At 53.0% G+C, this 18,692-nt stretch overlaps 7 protein-coding genes across 7 annotated transcripts; 4 read left to right on the forward strand and 3 right to left on the reverse strand.

Annotated features, from left to right (window-relative positions):
• Nucleotides 1-204: 204 nt before the first annotated feature.
• Nucleotides 205-1,023, reverse strand: J4E88_005975 (uncharacterized protein; the record flags this gene model as incomplete). The annotated part of the gene is made up of 1 exon (XM_049399606.1): nt 205-1,023. One exon carries the CDS (start codon nt 1,021-1,023, stop codon nt 205-207), a length of 819 nt encoding a protein of 272 aa, XP_049254619.1.
• A 1,687-nt stretch (nt 1,024-2,710) lies between these two features.
• On the reverse strand, nt 2,711-3,472 carry J4E88_005976 (uncharacterized protein; the record flags this gene model as incomplete). The annotated part of the gene is made up of 1 exon (XM_049399607.1): nt 2,711-3,472. The coding sequence occupies one exon, from the start codon at nt 3,470-3,472 to the stop codon at nt 2,711-2,713; it is 762 nt and encodes a 253-aa protein (XP_049254620.1).
• Nucleotides 3,473-4,298: 826 nt separating this feature from the next.
• Nucleotides 4,299-4,735, forward strand: RPS30A (ribosomal protein S30A; the record flags this gene model as incomplete). Its single annotated transcript, XM_049399608.1, has 4 exons — nt 4,299-4,350; nt 4,403-4,410; nt 4,556-4,660; nt 4,712-4,735. The coding sequence occupies 4 exons, from the start codon at nt 4,299-4,301 to the stop codon at nt 4,733-4,735; spliced, it is 189 nt and encodes a 62-aa protein (XP_049254621.1).
• Nucleotides 4,736-5,457: 722 nt separating this feature from the next.
• J4E88_005978 (uncharacterized protein) lies at nt 5,458-6,007 on the forward strand (the record flags this gene model as incomplete). Its single annotated transcript, XM_049399609.1, has 3 exons — nt 5,458-5,481; nt 5,532-5,889; nt 5,937-6,007. 3 exons carry the CDS (start codon nt 5,458-5,460, stop codon nt 6,005-6,007), a joined length of 453 nt encoding a protein of 150 aa, XP_049254622.1.
• A 707-nt stretch (nt 6,008-6,714) lies between these two features.
• On the forward strand, nt 6,715-8,703 carry J4E88_005979 (uncharacterized protein; the record flags this gene model as incomplete). The annotated part of the gene is made up of 2 exons (XM_049399610.1): nt 6,715-7,019; nt 7,068-8,703. The coding sequence occupies 2 exons, from the start codon at nt 6,715-6,717 to the stop codon at nt 8,701-8,703; spliced, it is 1,941 nt and encodes a 646-aa protein (XP_049254623.1).
• A 211-nt stretch (nt 8,704-8,914) lies between these two features.
• On the forward strand, nt 8,915-11,148 carry J4E88_005980 (uncharacterized protein; the record flags this gene model as incomplete). The annotated part of the gene is made up of 3 exons (XM_049399611.1): nt 8,915-9,734; nt 9,785-10,119; nt 10,183-11,148. 3 exons carry the CDS (start codon nt 8,915-8,917, stop codon nt 11,146-11,148), a joined length of 2,121 nt encoding a protein of 706 aa, XP_049254624.1.
• Nucleotides 11,149-11,758: 610 nt separating this feature from the next.
• On the reverse strand, nt 11,759-18,523 carry J4E88_005981 (uncharacterized protein; the record flags this gene model as incomplete). Its single annotated transcript, XM_049399612.1, has 1 exon — nt 11,759-18,523. The coding sequence occupies one exon, from the start codon at nt 18,521-18,523 to the stop codon at nt 11,759-11,761; it is 6,765 nt and encodes a 2,254-aa protein (XP_049254625.1).
• Nucleotides 18,524-18,692: the final 169 nt, after the last annotated feature.

Here is an 18,692-nt window from a genome sequence, read left to right on the forward strand (position 1 = left end):
TACAATTCGTATCAGAGTCCACCCCTGTTCAAATTCAACAGCGTGTATGCAGCAGATCGGGACATAATTCTAGGCACTCCTGCTCCTACGCTTCGAGCGACATGATACAGATGTTTGCATCTCATGAATTACTTTCCAATTCCTGTTCAACGTCATCGCATCGCTTGCGCGCGCTGTCTCTCTCTCTCTCTCTTCATTTGCTTTCTACTCTAGCTCATACAGATCCTGCAGACTCTCCGATTGATCAACGAGATCGACGTGCAGCACCAGATTTCCGTCATCACTATTATCGAGTACATCGTATGGCGCAAACTTCGCCAGTATCATAGCGTCGTCTGGTAGGTCAGCGAAGCTAGTCCGATTATTCGGTGGACCGGAGTCGCCATATATCAGACTCCAGCTGGGCTCTTCTTCGATCTCTCTCGCTAACGCATACTCTTGCGACAGATCGGTCTTTCGCATATCACGCACAAGGCGATGTATCTTCTCTTGCTCTATCGTGAAGTCTTCGTCGTCCTCGTCTCCAGAATAGACGAGCTTGCAGGTATATCGCCCAACATGCTGCAGCTCGATGTTGAATAAGATGAGCAGATGATTGGTGTAGTCGTTTCCAGCCAGTAGAATTGCGCCGCGCCGACAGTTGAGAGGGAATTTGTACGCCTGGTCAGTGGCTATACTTGGTACGTCTAAGGGGTGAGCCTTAGCACTACAGTAGACTGTATTGAACAATCTTAGAGTGTCTTCGCTTATGACTACCTGTAGAGGTCGTCGCTTCTCTACTCTGATGCTTGGTTCTTGACTCATGAAGATGACTGTGGGTGTGCGCTCCTCGGCTTTCATAGTCATCAAAGGTCCAGTGGAGCGAGCATCACGGGCATAACGGTTTGTTCCTGGTGGCCCAAGGCGTACCACGGGTAGACCAGTCCGTGTTTTGTAGGTCCCGCAATGCAAAATAGCTGATCCGTATGGGTCTTCGCCTTGGTGAACAATCGGAAGCTCGATTCTTAAGCCTTTGTTAGTCATCGAATACGGACTCTGGAAATCATCGTCAAGAATAGGGATCAAAGTGCTGGCACCTCGAAACTTTGACGGATGTGTAGCCAAAGGCCCACAGAGATCATATCTCGTACGTTCAAAGCCTAATTGCCACGCAAATAGTGTTTGGTCGTCAGACTGTTTCATAATTTCTTCCTGTTCGGAATGAGCGGGAAAGAACGAAGAGCCAGAGGGATAATCATCGTACCTGCAGGCGAAGAAATGCCTTGTGACCCTCTCCATATAGTAGTGGCATGTTGACACCAAAAAGTCCTAGGAGGCAATACGCCAAATCCTCCGTTCTGGTTGTCTCGCGTTCAGAGGCCCAAGACATGCGCTGTGCAACACTGCACTTTGTGACGTCCCCACCGAGTAATATGTACTTTTCAATGCCAGTCCTTTTCACTATCAATTCAAGCAGAGTCCGTTTGTCGCCAATCTTGCTCCAACTGGATGAGCTGTTGGCATAGAAAACCATCTCAGATGGGGCTATTAGCTCCTGTAACGTCCATCCTCGAGTCCACCAGGCACTATTCATGACATGCGCGATGGGCTCTAGTCGCTGCCAAGCAAGAACATGCCCCGTTTTCCAGCGGCTGTTGAGTCCACTTCCGTTTCCATCCTGGTGCTCGTAGACATCGATGATTCCGGCCCAGGCCCCATCGGCGTCTTCTGCTCGGTATGTTGGCCAAGTATGTACGTCGGCCAAGTAGGCGTAGCAAACTATAGATTGTTGATACCAAATATACATTGAGTTGATGGCCTCGGACAGTTCTGCGCTCGACGACTTATCGATACAGCATGTGTCAACCCACACATACTCTATCATATCTTCCAATGCTTGTTCGCAACATTGCCGTATCTTCTTGAACGCAGACTTCCTTTTTGTGGCGGCCGCCCGGATTTTGAACTCCTGGTCCTTAGTAGATCGAACCCCTTTTTCTTTGGCAGTCGCCCGATCGCTCATCTCTTGATAGGTGACTTCTTCACCCTCCCATCGGTGCGACAGGATGGCATAAGGTGGGATAGAAGAGCCTTCAAACTCGTGGAACGTCATGTCTGCTGCACGAAGGAGGCGCATGTTGTCGATAAATCCCGTGTCAAGTCTTTCGCTGCCGATAGTGAGCTATAATCGGATTCATCTGCCGAATGGGGTGTAAGTCTTAGTTGTGATGAAAGAGCGGCTTGAGTGAATGTGTCGCGCGGCAATGTAAGAGCGGAGGAAATGTGGCGAGGTTGGGCTAGTGAGCCGTGGGGGCGGAAAGCTGCAGGTGACGTTCCACTATCGGGATGCGACAGCCCTGGAGGCCAAAAGGCTAGTCTTAAAGACTCGGTCTTGCGAGAAGTCCAGGACGAAACACATGAGCCAGAATAAGGGTCCTTGGTTAGCGGGGAGATGCTTCATACGTCGTACTGGCAACAAAAAAGCTCTCGAAGAAGGAGCGCTGCTACAGCCCTACAATCTTGAAATCGTGATGCACACATAAATAGATGCAGAAATACCTAAAGTAGCAGCATAGCTACCCCACATCATAGCCTCCATTGATGCAATACGAAAAGCCATCAGGAATGCTGACTTGCACCCCAAAGAAGTTCCTTGAGTCCAGCTACGTCCCCCTAGATGGCCATATGGATGGATACCAAGCAGCATCAGACCCGTCCCACATAAAGCAATCTAGAGCTCGAACACTCCGTCTTCTTGCTGACCCATTCCGAACCAGCTTCCAAAGGTGTTCCAGGCACTCTGCTTCTCTCCCGGCAGCTGAACGCCATCAATCTCCTCCTGAGTGACGCTGTACCATTCATCCTTGGGAATCCATCCAATGTATGCACGGTCTCCGAAGCCTCCGATCCAGTATATCTCCTCGACAACGAGACGCACCCACTTGCTCTCGTGAATGCCACTGCCTGGCAGCCACCATGCAGCATCAGGGTGCTTCTTGACATAGCAAGCCGTCACACCCAGCTTCTTGACAGCGTCCATATCGATGTCCTCGAGTCGTCCGACGAGTGAGAAGCGAGGAAGAGATGCGGGACTACGCCACTTGTTGTCCTGGGGGTGCCATCGCATGCTCAGGGTGATGTTGGAGCCGGCATCTACGTTCTTGAAGGAGGTCGCGATGGTGATGGCGAGGATGGTCGGGTTGCCTGAGTCAGACTCGCAGTCGCCGAAGTAGTCCATCAAGCCTATGGGCGCGCCGCCGACATCCGAGGGTCGTTGCTCGGTGGTGTGAGAGTCTGGGAAGACGGTAGATAAGGTGCCGATGTTTTCTAGGCGCATGATCCTGCGAGCTTGGACGGCGGACTCGTGAACCGTAGGGATCTTGAAGCCGGATCCATCGCTGGAGGACGGGTTCGCGAAGAAGTGCTGTGGTGATGGCAGGTTGGACGCTGTGGTGACGGAGATGAGGCCTATGAGGGCAGCTTGGAGACGCATCTTGCTACTGCTTGTATCCGAGTGATGCAGAGATGTAACAGGGTGTTTCGAGAGCTAGATCGCTACAGTGAAGCGTCAGTGAAGGTGGTGGCTGATGGCAAACAGCGACGCGTCCGAGCGAAGCTACGGGACGCATCATGCGACACCCAACCGCGGCGGAGATCTCCGACTAGGGTAAAGGTAAAGTCTATTGCAGAAGGCATGACCGTGTCGGGCACAGAGATGGCTCATCCATAAGCATCTAAACACAGCATGACCGCGCTGCTTGATAGTGGCTTGAGGGTCATTGAGAAAGTCGGCGTGTCTAATCTGTTGTCCGTTGTACTTGTTGATGGGTCGCATTATCTTATCTGATCATCTCTTGTAGATGTGGAGGCGAGATCTCCGTTCCGAACATCTAGACGCAGCAGCCTGATAGATGGTAATTTCTGCATCGGCACAGCTATCTAGATGCGCTCTGCCTATTCATTGCTTGTGGGAAGTCTCTATAGTGAATGCATAGTGGCTGTTCTGCTGAGCTCGATGCTCACACTTCGATGCACTAGCGCTGCACGTGATCTCGGCTAATCCGGTGAGCCGCCGTCCACAGCCCTGGAGTCATTTTGACCCTCTCGTCGCCGCCCAGTCATCGAACACCCAACGACCGCAACCTGTACGTATTCCGCCCGCTCCTACGACTGCACCTGCATCAAACGCGAAGCCTTGCGAAACCAAGACTTTCAACTCGCACCCAACACCCGAAACCCCAGAGGTACACCGCTAATCGGACTTTGCCACCACACAGACAACTTCGAACGACTCATCACACCCATCAACAACCGCCAATATGGGAAAGGTTCACGGATCCCTCGCTCGTGCCGGAAAGGTCAAGTCTCAAAGTAAGTCTTGGCTCATGTGGAACGATTGCGAATGTCTGCTAACAATGCATAGCCCCCAAGGTAAGCTTCACCCATCGATACACCCACGCCTCCAGCCGATAGCGACACGTCGAACCACGACCACGATCACGCGACGCCTGAGGAGAAGGACGGATTGATTATGGATGCTATGTGGATGTGGACAGCCGGCTGACACGCTACACAGGTTGAGCCCCAGGAGAAGAAGAAGACCCCCAAGGGCCGCGCCAAGAAGAGGCTCACATACACCCGCCGTTTCGTGAACGTCACCATGACCGGTGGCAAGCGCAAGGTCAGTAGACATCGCGCATTTGTATGATGGGCAAGAACTGACACATCCCAGATGAACCCTAACCCAACCTCATAAGCCAAACACTAGAGGAAGGGCGAACGAAACGAGCACTATGAGCTAGAGAATACGGTCATGAATTCGGTTTCTTCAGGATGGCTATGACTCTGGATCAGAGGGAAGTGGGAATCACGGACGTCGCCACGGCACGTTCCTCAGCAGCAGCATGATCCCACACTTTGGGATGATGGGGGCATATTCATGGCGTACATGTACATTCTGCTTTTTGCACAGCTGCATCACGAATTCTAGCTGCTTGTGTTCCCAACTCTGGTGTTCTTGGATTGTGTGCCGTGTGTTGTTTCTTGTCGCGTTGGCTGACCCTCCATGCTTCACTCGACCCGATGCTGTGTTCATCTATTCAATCGCGTTACATTCCCCAATGTGATTACATTATTTCACGTCTTCGAATTGGCACCATCATAGCATCTTGGCCGCATTCAAAAGTGGACAAGCCCGTCCAGCTTGTGAGAAATCCGTCATCAACAGTGAAGCACCCTCGGTAGGCTTGCCTTCATCCAGATCTATAAGCTAAGAGCTTTCTAAGCTCTGCATTATCTGTCTTTAGTCCAATCCTCGAGTGCTGCATCGTAGATCTCTTAAGATCATACTGCGGTGGGAACGGCAGGTCCAAGCGGCGATCTACGTCACACCCGAACCTCACTCCACTTGAGCTGTCAGAGCACCAACACCTCCATTTGCAGAGCATCAACAGTACAACCCCAACAACAACAGCAAACATGTTCAAGCGATTCTTCGGAGAGGTAAGCCATTCTGGAATTGGCTCTCAGCATCACCTGCTAATACCATCCAGCACGGCGCAAAGAACGTCGTGACACTCTTCCACGCGCCTTCGAACCAAGCTTCCACTCGCGTCCTCACCCTCCTCAAACAAGCCAACGCACAGTCCGTTGCGCATGCGACTGAAGACCAAGCCAGCTCCCACAAAGCTCAGGACAAGGCCGAGCGCACAGAGTTCGAGCTTGATGTTACAGAAGCCCCACCCACAACCGACCAGCTCAAGAACATATTGGACTACTTGGGCGGATCAGGCGCGGCAGGCAAGGTTATTAGCGGAGCGGAAAACGAGACTGATGCCATGAGGAGGTTGAAGGCGGACGGAGGCGCGTTCCAGAGACCGCTTGTCGTGGACTGGAATCAGGGAAAAGCTGGTATGTCCGCAAAGAAGAAGAGAGGCTACTCGTGCTAACTCTGACAGTCGCTGGAGAGAATGAGAGCGAGATCATGAAGCTGATACGGTCGGTACCGAAGGAGACGGAGAAGGTGTAGAGCGTTGAGAGATGCGATCTGTACTATACCCACTCCACTCAGCCTGTGATTCCGGATACTACATACTGGAAAGTACTATTGGCCTTCGAGATTGCCTCTAGACCCGGTATGTCTTGGGCTTCTCCGCTCAGTAGCTCGGGAAGAGACGTTCTGCCAGGCGGCCGGTAGCTGCGCCGCCGGTAAGACACTGATGCAAATCAATGCACATGCAAAAGAAATCCCAAGAAAAACTTCTTCCAACATTTAGTAAGGTGTAAGTGTCGTGTTTTCTTACTGCGCGTCGCGTCCTTTTGCTCCACCATGTCGAAATCCTCCGTGACTACGTCTTTCTGTTTCTGTTCTTTTCCAGTCACTCAGCATCTTTACAAGTCACGCCAAAGCTATATAGTTGGGCCAATAGCATGAGCGGAAGAGCGGCGCGCGGAGATTTCGAGCGTTGGTCACTCACGCTCACCTCCTCTTTCTGGCGGCGCCAAGACTTGTTGCTCCTTCCACCTCAAGCAGCGACGAACTCTTGTTTATCGTGCACCCTCGCGCTTGCCACAAATCTCTCAAGTATTCTCAACCTCGCGTTCTCCATCGCAGTTGCTAGCTCCCAACGGCATTCGGCGCCGCTGAGGACCTTCCCCTGCTGCAAACACCACCTCCATTTGTCCCACGGCTTTGCTCACTGCACCTCCCTCATCGAGCCAGTAGTGAGTTCAGCTATGTCGGATACTGTCCAACCGCCGGGAACTCCGCCCGCTGCAGACACGCAAACCGCAACAACGGCAGACGAGCAGCTTGCGTCCCCCACCGATATGAATAACACTGTCGTCGACCCAGTCAACCATGCAACTAGAGACCCCAAGTTCAGTCCGGGAGCCGGCCAGGCCTTCTTTTCTACCGAACTTGGTACCCGCGCTCCCCGTTCACTAGGTCCAATTCGTGCGCCCGTCATCGCACGTAGCGTCCAAGGTCCTGCGGCTGTGGTGCAAGCAGCGACCCATTGGCAGGTAAAGTACAAGAATCAGTGAGTAACCTTTCGCGTCCCACTCGAAGCCCACGCTGACTCGAATAGGTGTCTCTGCATTCTACCCTCACAGGGGTGGACCGTGGAAGACCTATGGGATGCCGAAGATGTCCACATCGAGGGCAGGAAATTCTGCGAAGAGATGTTGACCTTCATCTCCCGGAACACCTACTACGCAGCGGATCGATTCGCTAAGGATTGGGCGCTCGCGCATCCAGATCGAGTCGACTTTATCGGGCTTCAGATGGGCGACGTCTACGACATCAACGATCCGCTTGCCATCGTCGACCAGATCTTCGTGTTCGGCGAGCCTCTCGGGTTCCCTCGTGTGTTCCTCTGGCACGTCGCTCATATTCTGATTACTACATGGATCGAGATGAACAAGGCGACTAACGAGACACTGCGCGAGAGCCTGACGCCACAAGCACGCACTTGGGGTCAACAGTCCACCAATGAAGCAACCCAGCCTTCGTCCACCTTTGTCGAGATGTCTACAGACAAGAAAGGCAGTAAGAAAAACCGCAAGATCACACGATCTCGACCCAGCAAACTGACCACACCGGCAGAGCCTTCGTCCGCCGTCGATAAGCCAGACTATGTCGCGAATGAGTCTTCCGGAGTACCAGATCAGCCCAACATGCGCTATGCTCCTCCACGCATCCCGTCGCAGGGTCTTGCTCAGCGTGGGGGCCATTCTGCTCCATTGAGGAGCGGCGATATGGGTGTTCCGGCAGGGCCCTCGAGACCGTCGCCCAACATGCATGCGCTATCCTTGAACATTCCAAAATCCAATCGTAACATGAACTCCGGATCCTACGTTCAGCAACACGGCTGGGTCGAGAACAACAACCGCACTGCATATGGTCCATACCCACGACAGCCTTCTGGCGCTATGCCTGCCATGCAGTCGCCTCACTTCCTACCCCCGCAAATGGCACCAGGCCAACATATCGCTCAGCCAATGATGTCGGGTGTAGTTCCGTATGTTCAGGTGGTCCATCATGGCTTTGCTCTCCAGCACCCCGACCCTGGCCTGATGTCTCGAGCACAACTCAACTACCAGCAGAACATGATGCAAGCTCAGCCAATAAACCCTATATTCACGCAGCAGCCACACAGCCAGCACGTCTCGATGGGCGACATGACTAACAACATGATGCTTCAACACCAGGATCCTCGTGCGCCGGTGCCCCGTCGTTCCAATCCACCGCGCAACCCCCAAGAGCTCTACGATCCTTACGGTGGCAACAACCCTAAGTTCAACGGTGCCCCAGGTCATAACAACACAGGCCGGAAGGGTGGTAACAGCGGCTTCGCCGCTCAGTCTGGTCGTGGCCGCAAAGTATCCAACCCAGGCGGGCGGGAGTCATATAACAGGTCCAACGCTGATTACAACGGCAACGTTCCATCCAGCGGACCTCGATATGCCGACTACAACAATCGCCGTCGCCCATCGGAAGACGACCCGGCTATCACTGGCGACTCCGTCTCTGGTTGCGGTCATACATGGATTGGACCCAAGAACCAGACCGTCACCGAGCTTTGGATCGGGGATTTGTTACCCGATACCGGCGAGTCTGAAATTGCACAGATGTTCAAGCAGACGATCGGCATTAGCCCTATCGCGGTCTCCTTGAGGGGCAACAAGATCGGCGCAAGTTCTATTCATGCCTTTGCTACGTAAGTCAACTCGCTGTTGTCTCTGTGGATCCGCTGACACATCTAGATTCGTATCAACTGCAGACGCCAGCGTAGCCTTGGGTATTAATAAGTTTAATCCTCACGTACGTGGAGTCCGCCCCGTTGTGACGGTACCAAGGCGATTCTACCAGAGGGATATAACATCGAGTTCAAGCTATTTCGATCAGTCACATACTGGGCGTGATGTTCCACGCATGTCGATTCAGAAAGACGATAAGCCTGTCACTGATGTAGAGTCAAATGCACCTACAGAGAGCGCCAAGGCATCGTACTCTCCCCAGGATGCTAGAAGCGGCCTGTTGAAGAAGCCATCCCCGCAGTCGGACGTTCCTAGCTATCCAGAGACAGGAGACGTCAAGCTCGAGATGCCCAAACATCAGCAGAAATCTCCTACAAAGAAGAACAAGGGCAAAGGTAGGCGCGAATCAACAGTCAAGAACATCGATGCAGCCGATGAGAAGACGAAAGCTGCTGGGAAGCTGAACTCTGACGGCCCAGCTGTCACGAAAGAGGAAGAGACCGGCACAGAGTCTACCAAAATCATCACTGAACCTACGAAGCCAGCGACTGTCGATGGGCCTACTTCTTCGGCTGAAGAACATAAATTCTCTCCCTTCGAATCAACACCAGCGCTAGACCAGCCGGAAAATGTAGCCGACGCCTCTACCGTACTGCCACCCAAGGATCCGGAGACGCTAGAGGCAGGACAAGACGCCAAGACAACACAGAAAGAGCGTGACACCGACGTCCCTCTCAACTTCGCGGGCGCCCTTGCTAAGAATCTAGAGACTAGATCTGACGCTACTTCCATCGCTAAGGATAGTGAGAACACAGGTGGTGGGCCTTCGAGTACAGCTCCGATAGAATCGCCTGCGCATTTAGCAGAAAACGACGTCTCGGACGATGAGGCCAAGAACGACACTAGCTTCCATTCTGCGCCAGAAATCCAGCCTGAGTCTGTGCAAGCGCAGCCGCAACCAGAGCTCCAGGACAAGGCGATGACCACGAACCATGGTACTGCGACCCCAACCCAATTCTCATATAAAACGTCTGACAGTACATAGAAACCACAAAGTCGCCGTCTATACCTACCGAGACCAGCCTGAATAAATCCCCAACACTGATCACCCCGCGCAATACTACTCAGTCTGATTCACCTGTAGCTGCGCCGCCAAAAGAAGATACCGCGCCTCAGCTTCCAGCGTCGGAGAGTACACAAGATCCTACAACAACCACTACTGCTCAAGGAAACGAAGAAATGTCAACAGCTGCAGAGACCTCACCCGTCACTGCAACCAAGAAAGCTGGTGCTCAGCAGATGCAGTCGCTCCACCCGTTCGCGAAGAGCAACAAGTCTCAGGCCAAACGAGAAAAGGAGGCCAGAAAGAAGCAGCAGAGGGTGAGTCTTGCATGTACGAAAGAACATGAAACATATACTGACTCTGGCTTTTCACATCTACAGAAAGAAGACGCTGATCGGGTCGCTAAGGCGAAGGCTGATAAGGCCATATCCTCGCAAAAGCCCAACGACGGTCCCTCCGCTCAGCGTGAGACTGAGTCTCTAGGGGACTCTGTGAACTCACCTGGAGCTACAGATACAGTTGCTCAACCAGAAGCGGCCAACTCAAAGACTGGCGGTGATAGCACCACAGGAAACAAGAAGTCCAAAGGCAAGGCAAAGATGCAGCCAGCTGGTACCAGCTCTGCCAATGGCGAAGATAAGGCTGTTGCCGAATCGGAGAATGGTAAACTCAATGGTAATATCAACGATTCCAAGGATGTCTCTTCAGTAACTCACCAGGCGGAAAAGATGGAGGCCTACCTCGCGGCGCCAGCCAACCAGGGATCTTCGGGAGACTCTGGGGTAACCCCAGCTGCTGAACCGACCCCATCAACTCCACCATCTGTCCCTTCAATTACCCCAGAAACACAAGGCTCCTCCCAGAAGATGCCCGCCCAGGAAGTAAATGATCCCCATAACCTCACTTCCAATCAACAAACTCACGTTCCAGGTCACTCTCGCCGCTCTTCCGCTTCCACGCTAGTCGGAGAAGAGCGAGTGTTACCGTCTGCTTTTACCCCTCCTGCCCCTACCCACCCGGACTCCTCGCGAACCGTCTCTCCTGATGAAGCACCCCAGCTCGACGCCACCCCGACTGTAGCACCCAAGAAGAAAAAGAAGAAACCAAAAAAGAAGAAGACAGCACCCGTCCTCCCTTCAGTTGACCCCGACCCCCCCAGGGACGGGGACTATCACAACTATGATCCTTTTTCGTCCCAAATGAGCCACATAGATGCTATTCGTCGGGCTAACAAGTACGATACTACCTCTTACTATGCGGTTACAAACGCGCGAATGGAGAGGGATGCTGAAGAGAGCAGAAAGGCTGCTCGAGCCCTTGCGGATCTGGATGAACATGCTAGCTGAGGAACGAAAAGACGCTGGTCTGTCGTCCAAAACGTGTACGTTTCACTCAACCTTCAAGCGCGATGTAGCTAATTGTGTTCACAGCTTGCAATGACCGCTCAGGTCGGGGCTTGATGGGTAGATGTGCCTGACGATGGACTTAAGAGGCTGGAGCTTGGGAGAGGGATGATGATGGCTTTGAGTTCTTGTTCTTATTATTCGCTCATGGTGTATAGTTGATGAGGCTGATAGCAACATCCCATACTGCGAAGGCTGGTATGATTTGCCTATCACCTGCTGGAGACGGAATGAGAACATAGAAACTTCTACTCGTCTGCATGATTTCGCGTGATTTATGCTTTAACTTGTTGCGCACCCCTCATTTATGGGAAAACACTCAACATTCTAGAGCCAACGTTGACATTAGCTACCTTCTTCGCATCTTTCGACGTTAACGTAGGCTGCAGACGTGTTCAAATTGTTCCTTGTTTGAGAAGCTCGCATGGTGTTTAGTTGATCAATCTGCGCATACCTGGGAAGCGTGATTGTTTCAGTGTGATTCTTATTATACTCAAGTAATCTGAGAAATGCCAGTGTACGCCGTTTTCATGCTGCTAAATCCAAGGCGTTACTAAACTACCATGTCGTACCCGTCGTCCTCTCCCTCCTCATAACGAAACCCAGCGTCGCCATAGCCATAGACATCATGAAGCGCAGCCTGGAACGCTTCTATCCCCCTTTGTAGTCTTCCTCGTTCTTCCTCCACACCCTCAATATCAAACAGCACCTCTCTGCGCGCATGGCCCTGACCAAACCATATAGATCCAGCGCTCTCGCTCCAGTTCGTCTTCAAGCTGTCTTCCAGGCCGCGTCGGCAGAAGGCTAGGAGATCTGCGTGTTGTCTCTCTGGGGGCGGCGCATGTGCGTCGCCGGCGTAAGAGGGGATGGTGTCTGGTGTTGCGCCGCGGAGAAGGTCGGTGATAAAGATGCTGAGCTCGCAGATGTAGGTGACTAGTGGCGGTGGGTTGAGATGTGCGGACGGCATGGTGCGGCTGCATATGTACTCCAGCGGAGAAAGGATTAATCTGAGAGCTTGCAGCATGTGTGTGAGCGCGGCGAGGACGCAAGGTAGCTGGAGCAGATGATGGTTGTCTTTCAGCTGTTCTGTACCCCGGATGAAGGCGTGTGAAATCGATACGATGCAGCCGACGGTTGAAGCGAGACTTTCCGGCTGAGTGATACGCAGGTCAAAGATCATCGTGTCTAGGATCGCGGGGAGTGCTTGCAGTATGGGCCTAGCGATGGCGAAAGCTGTGCTTGATGAGAAAGCTTCTTCCAAGTATGCGGGAAGAATGCCTTGTAGCAATACCGATCGTAGTGCGACCCTATCGCCAGTTGGCGCCTCATCGGTGCAAAGCGCAGTCTTGAGCTGGTTGACCAGATAAGCCTGTTGATTGTCGGCAGCGGCTTGTTGTGCGACGGTCTGGATGAAGAAAGACAGCTGTTTCGCAGTCCCTGCATCTGACAACTTCGGGGCGTATCCACAGAGGCGTGCGACCACGTATGTGGGATCACCGGCTGGTAGTGGGAAGGCGACCGAGTCTGTGAAGAAAGGCAGGACAGGGCAGATGTCGTTCGTGTATTGCTTCAGGAACTGTACGATCTTTTGCACGAATTCGACGTATGCGCCGGTCACCGTTGTGCCTTGGCGGAGCTGCTGGTAGTTGTACTTCATAGATGTCATGAAGTCCTTCAGCATTGATGCGTACAGCCGTTTCATTTCGCCGAGACGTGATGGTTCGGCTCGGGTGATGGCGTGGATGTCGTCGCGCATGTTGGAGAGAATGCTGGAGATGAGAGCAAGGCGTCGCGTGCGCAGAGTGTCGGCAGTGATGTCCCATTTTCCAGTCTCTAGATCGCGGAAGAAAGGTAGGTTCTGCATGAGCGGGTGGTGCTCGTCCGTTTGCGCGATGGCGTGCAGCAGTCTGTGCTGGAACCTCAGCATCGACTCTCGCTCGACCAAGCTTACCATTAGAGCCTGGAAAAATTCATGTCGATGCTCTTCGTACGCGGCTGAGTTACAGTCAACGAGAGCAGCCATGAAGTATGGACCGAATTTGCGCGTCTGTTCGGTCTGGCGTAACTGCTTCCACGATACCTGGCTAAACGAATCGAGATAGTACGACCATGATCTTTCACCCGATAGGACCTGTCCTTCTGCAATTCGAACCCATGTATCGATGCAATCCATGAGCAGGTTATCATCTGGCGAGTTTTCCGCGCCAAATGCGTTCGACAGCAAGTGCCAAAGTGGAGTCTGGATGAAATCCAATCCCGATTGTTGAACGGTCTTTGCGGGGACATCGACTTCCATATCTTCCAGATCATCCATATCGGGAAAGTCACCGTAGTCCTGGCTTTCCTCGCTTCTCTGTTGGCTAACGTCTTTCTTCAAGTTGGCTTTCTGAATCTTCGCATAATCCTGAAGGACCTTCATGACGTCGCGAATAACGTTGACGAGTCGATGATCCTCCAGATGAGGGAGCTCCAAGAGATGCATGATGTCGGAATCCACCAAAAACGCCCTTAAAGATGGTTGATCTTTTGCATGTTGAATGGCCCTGCTCATCCCTGCAATGCAGTCTCTTAGCGTCGCAATGACCTGCCCCTGGTTCTTTTCCATCGTTTGACGAACCATGACGGCAGAGACATCAGTAGTGCCGTCCAGAACACCAGACTTGAGATAGTCGTCAGCTTCGGTCTTTGCCAACTTGTACTGAATGAGCGTTTGGTGCATGATGTCTTTGTGCCAGGATGCAAATGGCCGTGCAGAGGTATATGGCTCTTCGGTTGATAGCTGATACGTAGCAAGGTTGGCCCAGGCTCGAACACTGACTCTACATGCTTCGCGATGAGAGCTCTCGTGATTGACTAGGTCACGAATGTGATCAAGCTTTGGCCGACAAGCGGGTGGCGCAGCCCAGTATAGCGTTGAGAGTAGGTCATGGTGATTGCGTAGCGCTGCGAGATTTTCTTCGTCCAGGGGCTGATCTTTGGGGTAAGCACGCCCATGATTAGGTAGAGAGCGGAAAACAAAGCTACGGATCTTCTTTTCAGGATAGGCATTACGCATACCCTGGAGACCTAGAGCGAGACACTTCAGTGCAATGTGAAATGAGTTCTCGTTCGGCTCGATGTTGAGCGAAGGGACAGTGGCAAGGTCGTTGAGAAAGGGTACCGATCCAGCGCCTGCTTCACTTCGTAGGCTTTTGAGTCCATTCTTGCCAAAGAAATCCAAGACAGCGTTGAGCATCAACTCCGGACGTCTCCAGTGCCAATGAGCAATTAACCGATGGCATCGTGCAAGATTGGCGCGGACGTATGCATTCAGCGACGTGCTGTGCTTTCTGTAGGTACTCGGGTACAAATCGAATAGTCTGCGCAAGAGATCTCGGATGCAAGCCCAATTGTCGCTCTGGAAAGTCTCCCTCCGGCTTCTATGCGGTATGCCGGACGAATCGATCTCGTTATAGGGAAGGAAGGTGAACATCGTGGCCCAGGTAGCCTCGAAGGCAGGTAAAGTAGTAGCGCTGCCCAACTTCAAACTAAGCTCTTGACTGGCCAGATCCCAGAAACTCCATCCTGGTATGTCCACCTCTTCCAAAACATGCATGCATACGATCGTGCTCTCAACAATCACGTCGGTATCTTGTATACCCTTCTCGCGTACGGAGTGTCGCTGGTTTTGTTCGAGAAAACTACCAAGACTGGGAATGCCGTGCCGCATCAAGTGAGCGACGATAGTCTTGGACAAGCTTTTGGCAAGACCGACAACTCCGACTTGGTTGCCTGGAGCAATGGTAGGATGTTGAGCTATGTGGTGAACTTGAAGGCTGATGACAAGAAGGTATGCCATAGCACGGACCACACCATGAGTATGACTAGGATCTTGGCCGTTCAGAGTACCTTGGGCAACCAACAAGTTGTCAAAGATTGTTTGGCATAGCCGCAACAACTTGGCCACACAGTCATCCCGATCGATGGGATCCAAGAAGCTGAGATGGTAGGTGATATAGCTGATGAGTGATCGTGCCAATCGAACTGAGTTCAGCGGACTTTCGTGGACTGATGATGACGCATCAGGGTCGGGTCCATGGACTTCGACAGGTTCTGATACCGCTTTCACAATCTCTTGTAGCCTAGAAAATGTTTCATCATTCCATGGGCCACATCTGACTGACAGAGCGCCATGGCTGATGGTGCAATGACCGGCTAATTCATCGAGGTCACGGCTACCAGGCTTGCAGACAAGTAGAGCTTGGCGAAACTCGTCAGCCCCGATGAATGTGGAAAAATGGAAGTACGTGTCGGTGGCTAGAGAGTATACATCGAACGTGATCGGGTAACGGGTGCCATAAGGACCCAACCCGTGGAGTACGGGCAAGCCGTCTTCCGTGTCGACCTCTTGTGGTTTAGGAGCGTCGGTGTTCTTGAGGATCTCGTCAACTGCTGGCTCGCTTGGCTGGCGGTATTCTCGCGCATCGACATCAATTCGTTGCGCTTGTACCTTTCGCTTCAAGCGTCTGCGAACCGGAGGTTGTTGTTTGCTTGGTCCTTCAGTTTGGCCTTCTCCGACGTCTCTCGCGGAGGGAAGGGGCGGTAGTTCGGTATTGTCATCTGCGAGATACCTAGCCAGCTGTGGGTTTACGAAAGGCTGTTCGCTAGGCAGCTGAAGACCAAACTGCTGATCGACACGCAGGAGGCCCTTCTCGAATGCGATTTTCCTGTGGCCACGGCCAAAGTCGTTCTCATCGCCTTCAAGTTGCGCGGTTCTGAACGGAAGAGGCGCCTGACGCACAGCTCGTCCTGAATCTTTGCTTGAGTGCACATGTTTCTTTCCTCGTTGCGTAGATTTCCTGACCTGAGTCGTAGAGCGCTGGAAGATATGGAGGCCTGCAGGGATGCTTTTACGTGGGCGTGTACGAGATGCGTCCGTCCCGGCTTCCGATTGTACTTCAGTGCCCTTCGCAGATGCTGCGTCAGCTACTGAAAGCTGCTCGGCATGCTGCTGATTATCGATTCGATCGGCCAAAGGATGTCGGGATCTCCTTTTTTGCGATGCAACATTTGCTCTGGGTTTCAATGTTCCCCGTTGCCACTGTCGTAGAGTGGTATTGGCTTCTTCTGTATCTTCAGCGTTATGCAGTCGTATCTGCTTGTCATGTAAACTTTGACGAGCTAGATCTGGTCTTTGAAGCGCTTGCCGTCTGGCGATCCTAAGAAATTGCGGCAGTTTACCACCTGATCGAGAAGGCGAAAGATCAACGTCTATGACACTCATGGCAGGTGGTGGGGTTCTGCGTGATTTCTTGGAGTGGCCATGCTTCCTGTTCGAGGATTGACCCCCAGACGAGCGTTTCCCAGAGCCAACGTTCTTTGCCAACCCGTCTGATAGTCTGACCTTCTTGGATTTCGCGAAAGCGTCTGTAAGTTTGGTCTGCTTTCTCCGCTTCGATCCAGTCCCACCGAGCGTAGGGAGAGGCAGACGGTCGTGTTCCATGTCGGACAGGTTGTCGTCGGCATAACGATCGTCAAACATTGCAGCTAACGCAGAGGCGTTGGCCACAGAGTCTTGCACCCTTTGCAAAGGCTGGGGCTCAGAAGCCATGGGCCCGTCATCTGAATCATCCGATATGACAACAGGAGCTTGCGAAGGCGTGTTGGAAACTGAACTTTGTCGAGGTCGGCCAGCAGGTCTCATGATTCTCTGAGCGACTCCACGAACAGGCGCTGTTGGCTCGGGGGAAGCAGCTGCATTGATACGCGCGCGTTCTCGCTCGCGTTGTTGAGCCTTCCGTCGCTCTTGTGCCTGGCGATCGAATCGCAACCAAGAAGCAGGCAAAACTCCCTTGATCTTTCGGCCCACATGACGCATGTCATCGTCGCTCTTCTCTGCCTCACTAGCAGAGCCTGCAGCCGAAGATGAGCTGTCCGTTATCACTACCCTTGTTGGCCGACGCAGTTCTCCACCGGATCTTTGTATGCTGCGCGGGGCAGGCTCAGAGTCTGAGCCCTGGAGCATCTGAGGGTCTTCTTGCATGACAGACGACGTAGACGGCGTCGGCAAGTTTGGAGCAGGGGTTGATACACGCAGCATAGCTGGACGGCGAGCTGACGTGGTTCCATGTAATGGTGGACTACTTGAATACGGCGGCGAGTTCGGAGGTATGGACCAAACATCGCGTCGCATATTACTGTCTTCAAAAATGCTTGTCGGTGCCGCCGCTGCTTGTGTGGATGAGAAATTAGGCTTCCTACGCTTGGCTGCATGAGGGTGACGGAGCTGTGTAGAAGGAGGACGTCTGGCGGGACCAGAAGTAGGCCGATGAATGAGATCATTTCTTGGACGTGGCAGCACAGGTGTAGAGACGGGTATCTCGACCTCGGGAGGGCTGCTTGTAGGGCTTTGATCTGGATTGAACTCCTGTTCTTGTGACTCATCGTTTGGCTCCCTGCGATGACCCTGAGGGGATCGTGAACGTTCTCTTCGCACCGGCTTGAGGCCTCTGCTCTGTACTTCTCTCCGATACATCTCACCCTCCAGCGCATATGGATGCATTTGGATGGGCTTCCGTTGTCGAAATTCGCGTCTGGCCCTATCATCGGCGATTTGTCTTTGTAGAGCCGTTGCGGATGGTATGACAACTTGAACTGCCGTACGACGATGGGGCTCAGCGAAAGCAGGAGGGGGCGATTCCAGGTCCGAGGGCGGATCTGAGAGATCGTCGTCGGAATCGTCGGACAACGGCGCGATGCCGAACTCTCTGAGTATGCTTGAAGCATGTGTAGAGGTTTCAGGCTTCTCCGTGGCTGCTGCTTGTATCGGAGTAGTCGAGTTATCGGAGAGGGGCACGAGATGGCCGTCGTCGAGTTGAGGTATGGACACGGCAGAGCTTGGCTGGAGAATCGGGGATGCCAGGCGCTGTGACGACGGAGGTGGTACAGCCTGTCGGTTTTTCGGCGTAGGTGAGCCTAGTAGCGGATCAGGGCTCTCGGTGGGCTCTCTTCTTATACTGCGCGTCGATTTGGGCGTGAAGGGAGATGGCGTAGGGCGTCTCGGCGAGCTGTGTTTGGTAGGCGTGGCGATGCCCGTCTCTTGCTTCTCTATCACATTGATGCCGTCGACAGCATGTTCCTTCTCTTCTTCGTCTTCACCAATCCTCTGCACCTCTTGCGTGGCTGCTTCATGCTGTCGGACCGGCACGAGGTCATCTTCGACGCGTTCGACGCGTCCACTCAGGCCAACACTCTGCCTGGAACCCTGACTCTCAAGCTGAGACTCGTCTTCTTCCTCATCCGAGTCCTGGACAAAACCTTTCTGTCGCCATTTGGACATTTGGACGCGCCTGCATGTCGTTCCGCGGTTGGATGCTGGCGGGGTGAGGTTTTGGGTGATGGCTGAAGGCATGGCGCGTCGTCCCGTGCTCCGCTTAGCGCGTGCTGGCGACGGCGGCGGGCTCAACTTTTTGCCCGCGGGAGTGCTTTCGTCATACACGCCAGTCTCA

Source organism: Alternaria novae-zelandiae (assembly GCF_023758075.1).
Source record: "Alternaria novae-zelandiae strain BMP 2774 chromosome Unknown scaffold_11, whole genome shotgun sequence".
NCBI lineage: Eukaryota > Fungi > Ascomycota > Dothideomycetes > Pleosporales > Pleosporaceae > Alternaria > Alternaria novae-zelandiae.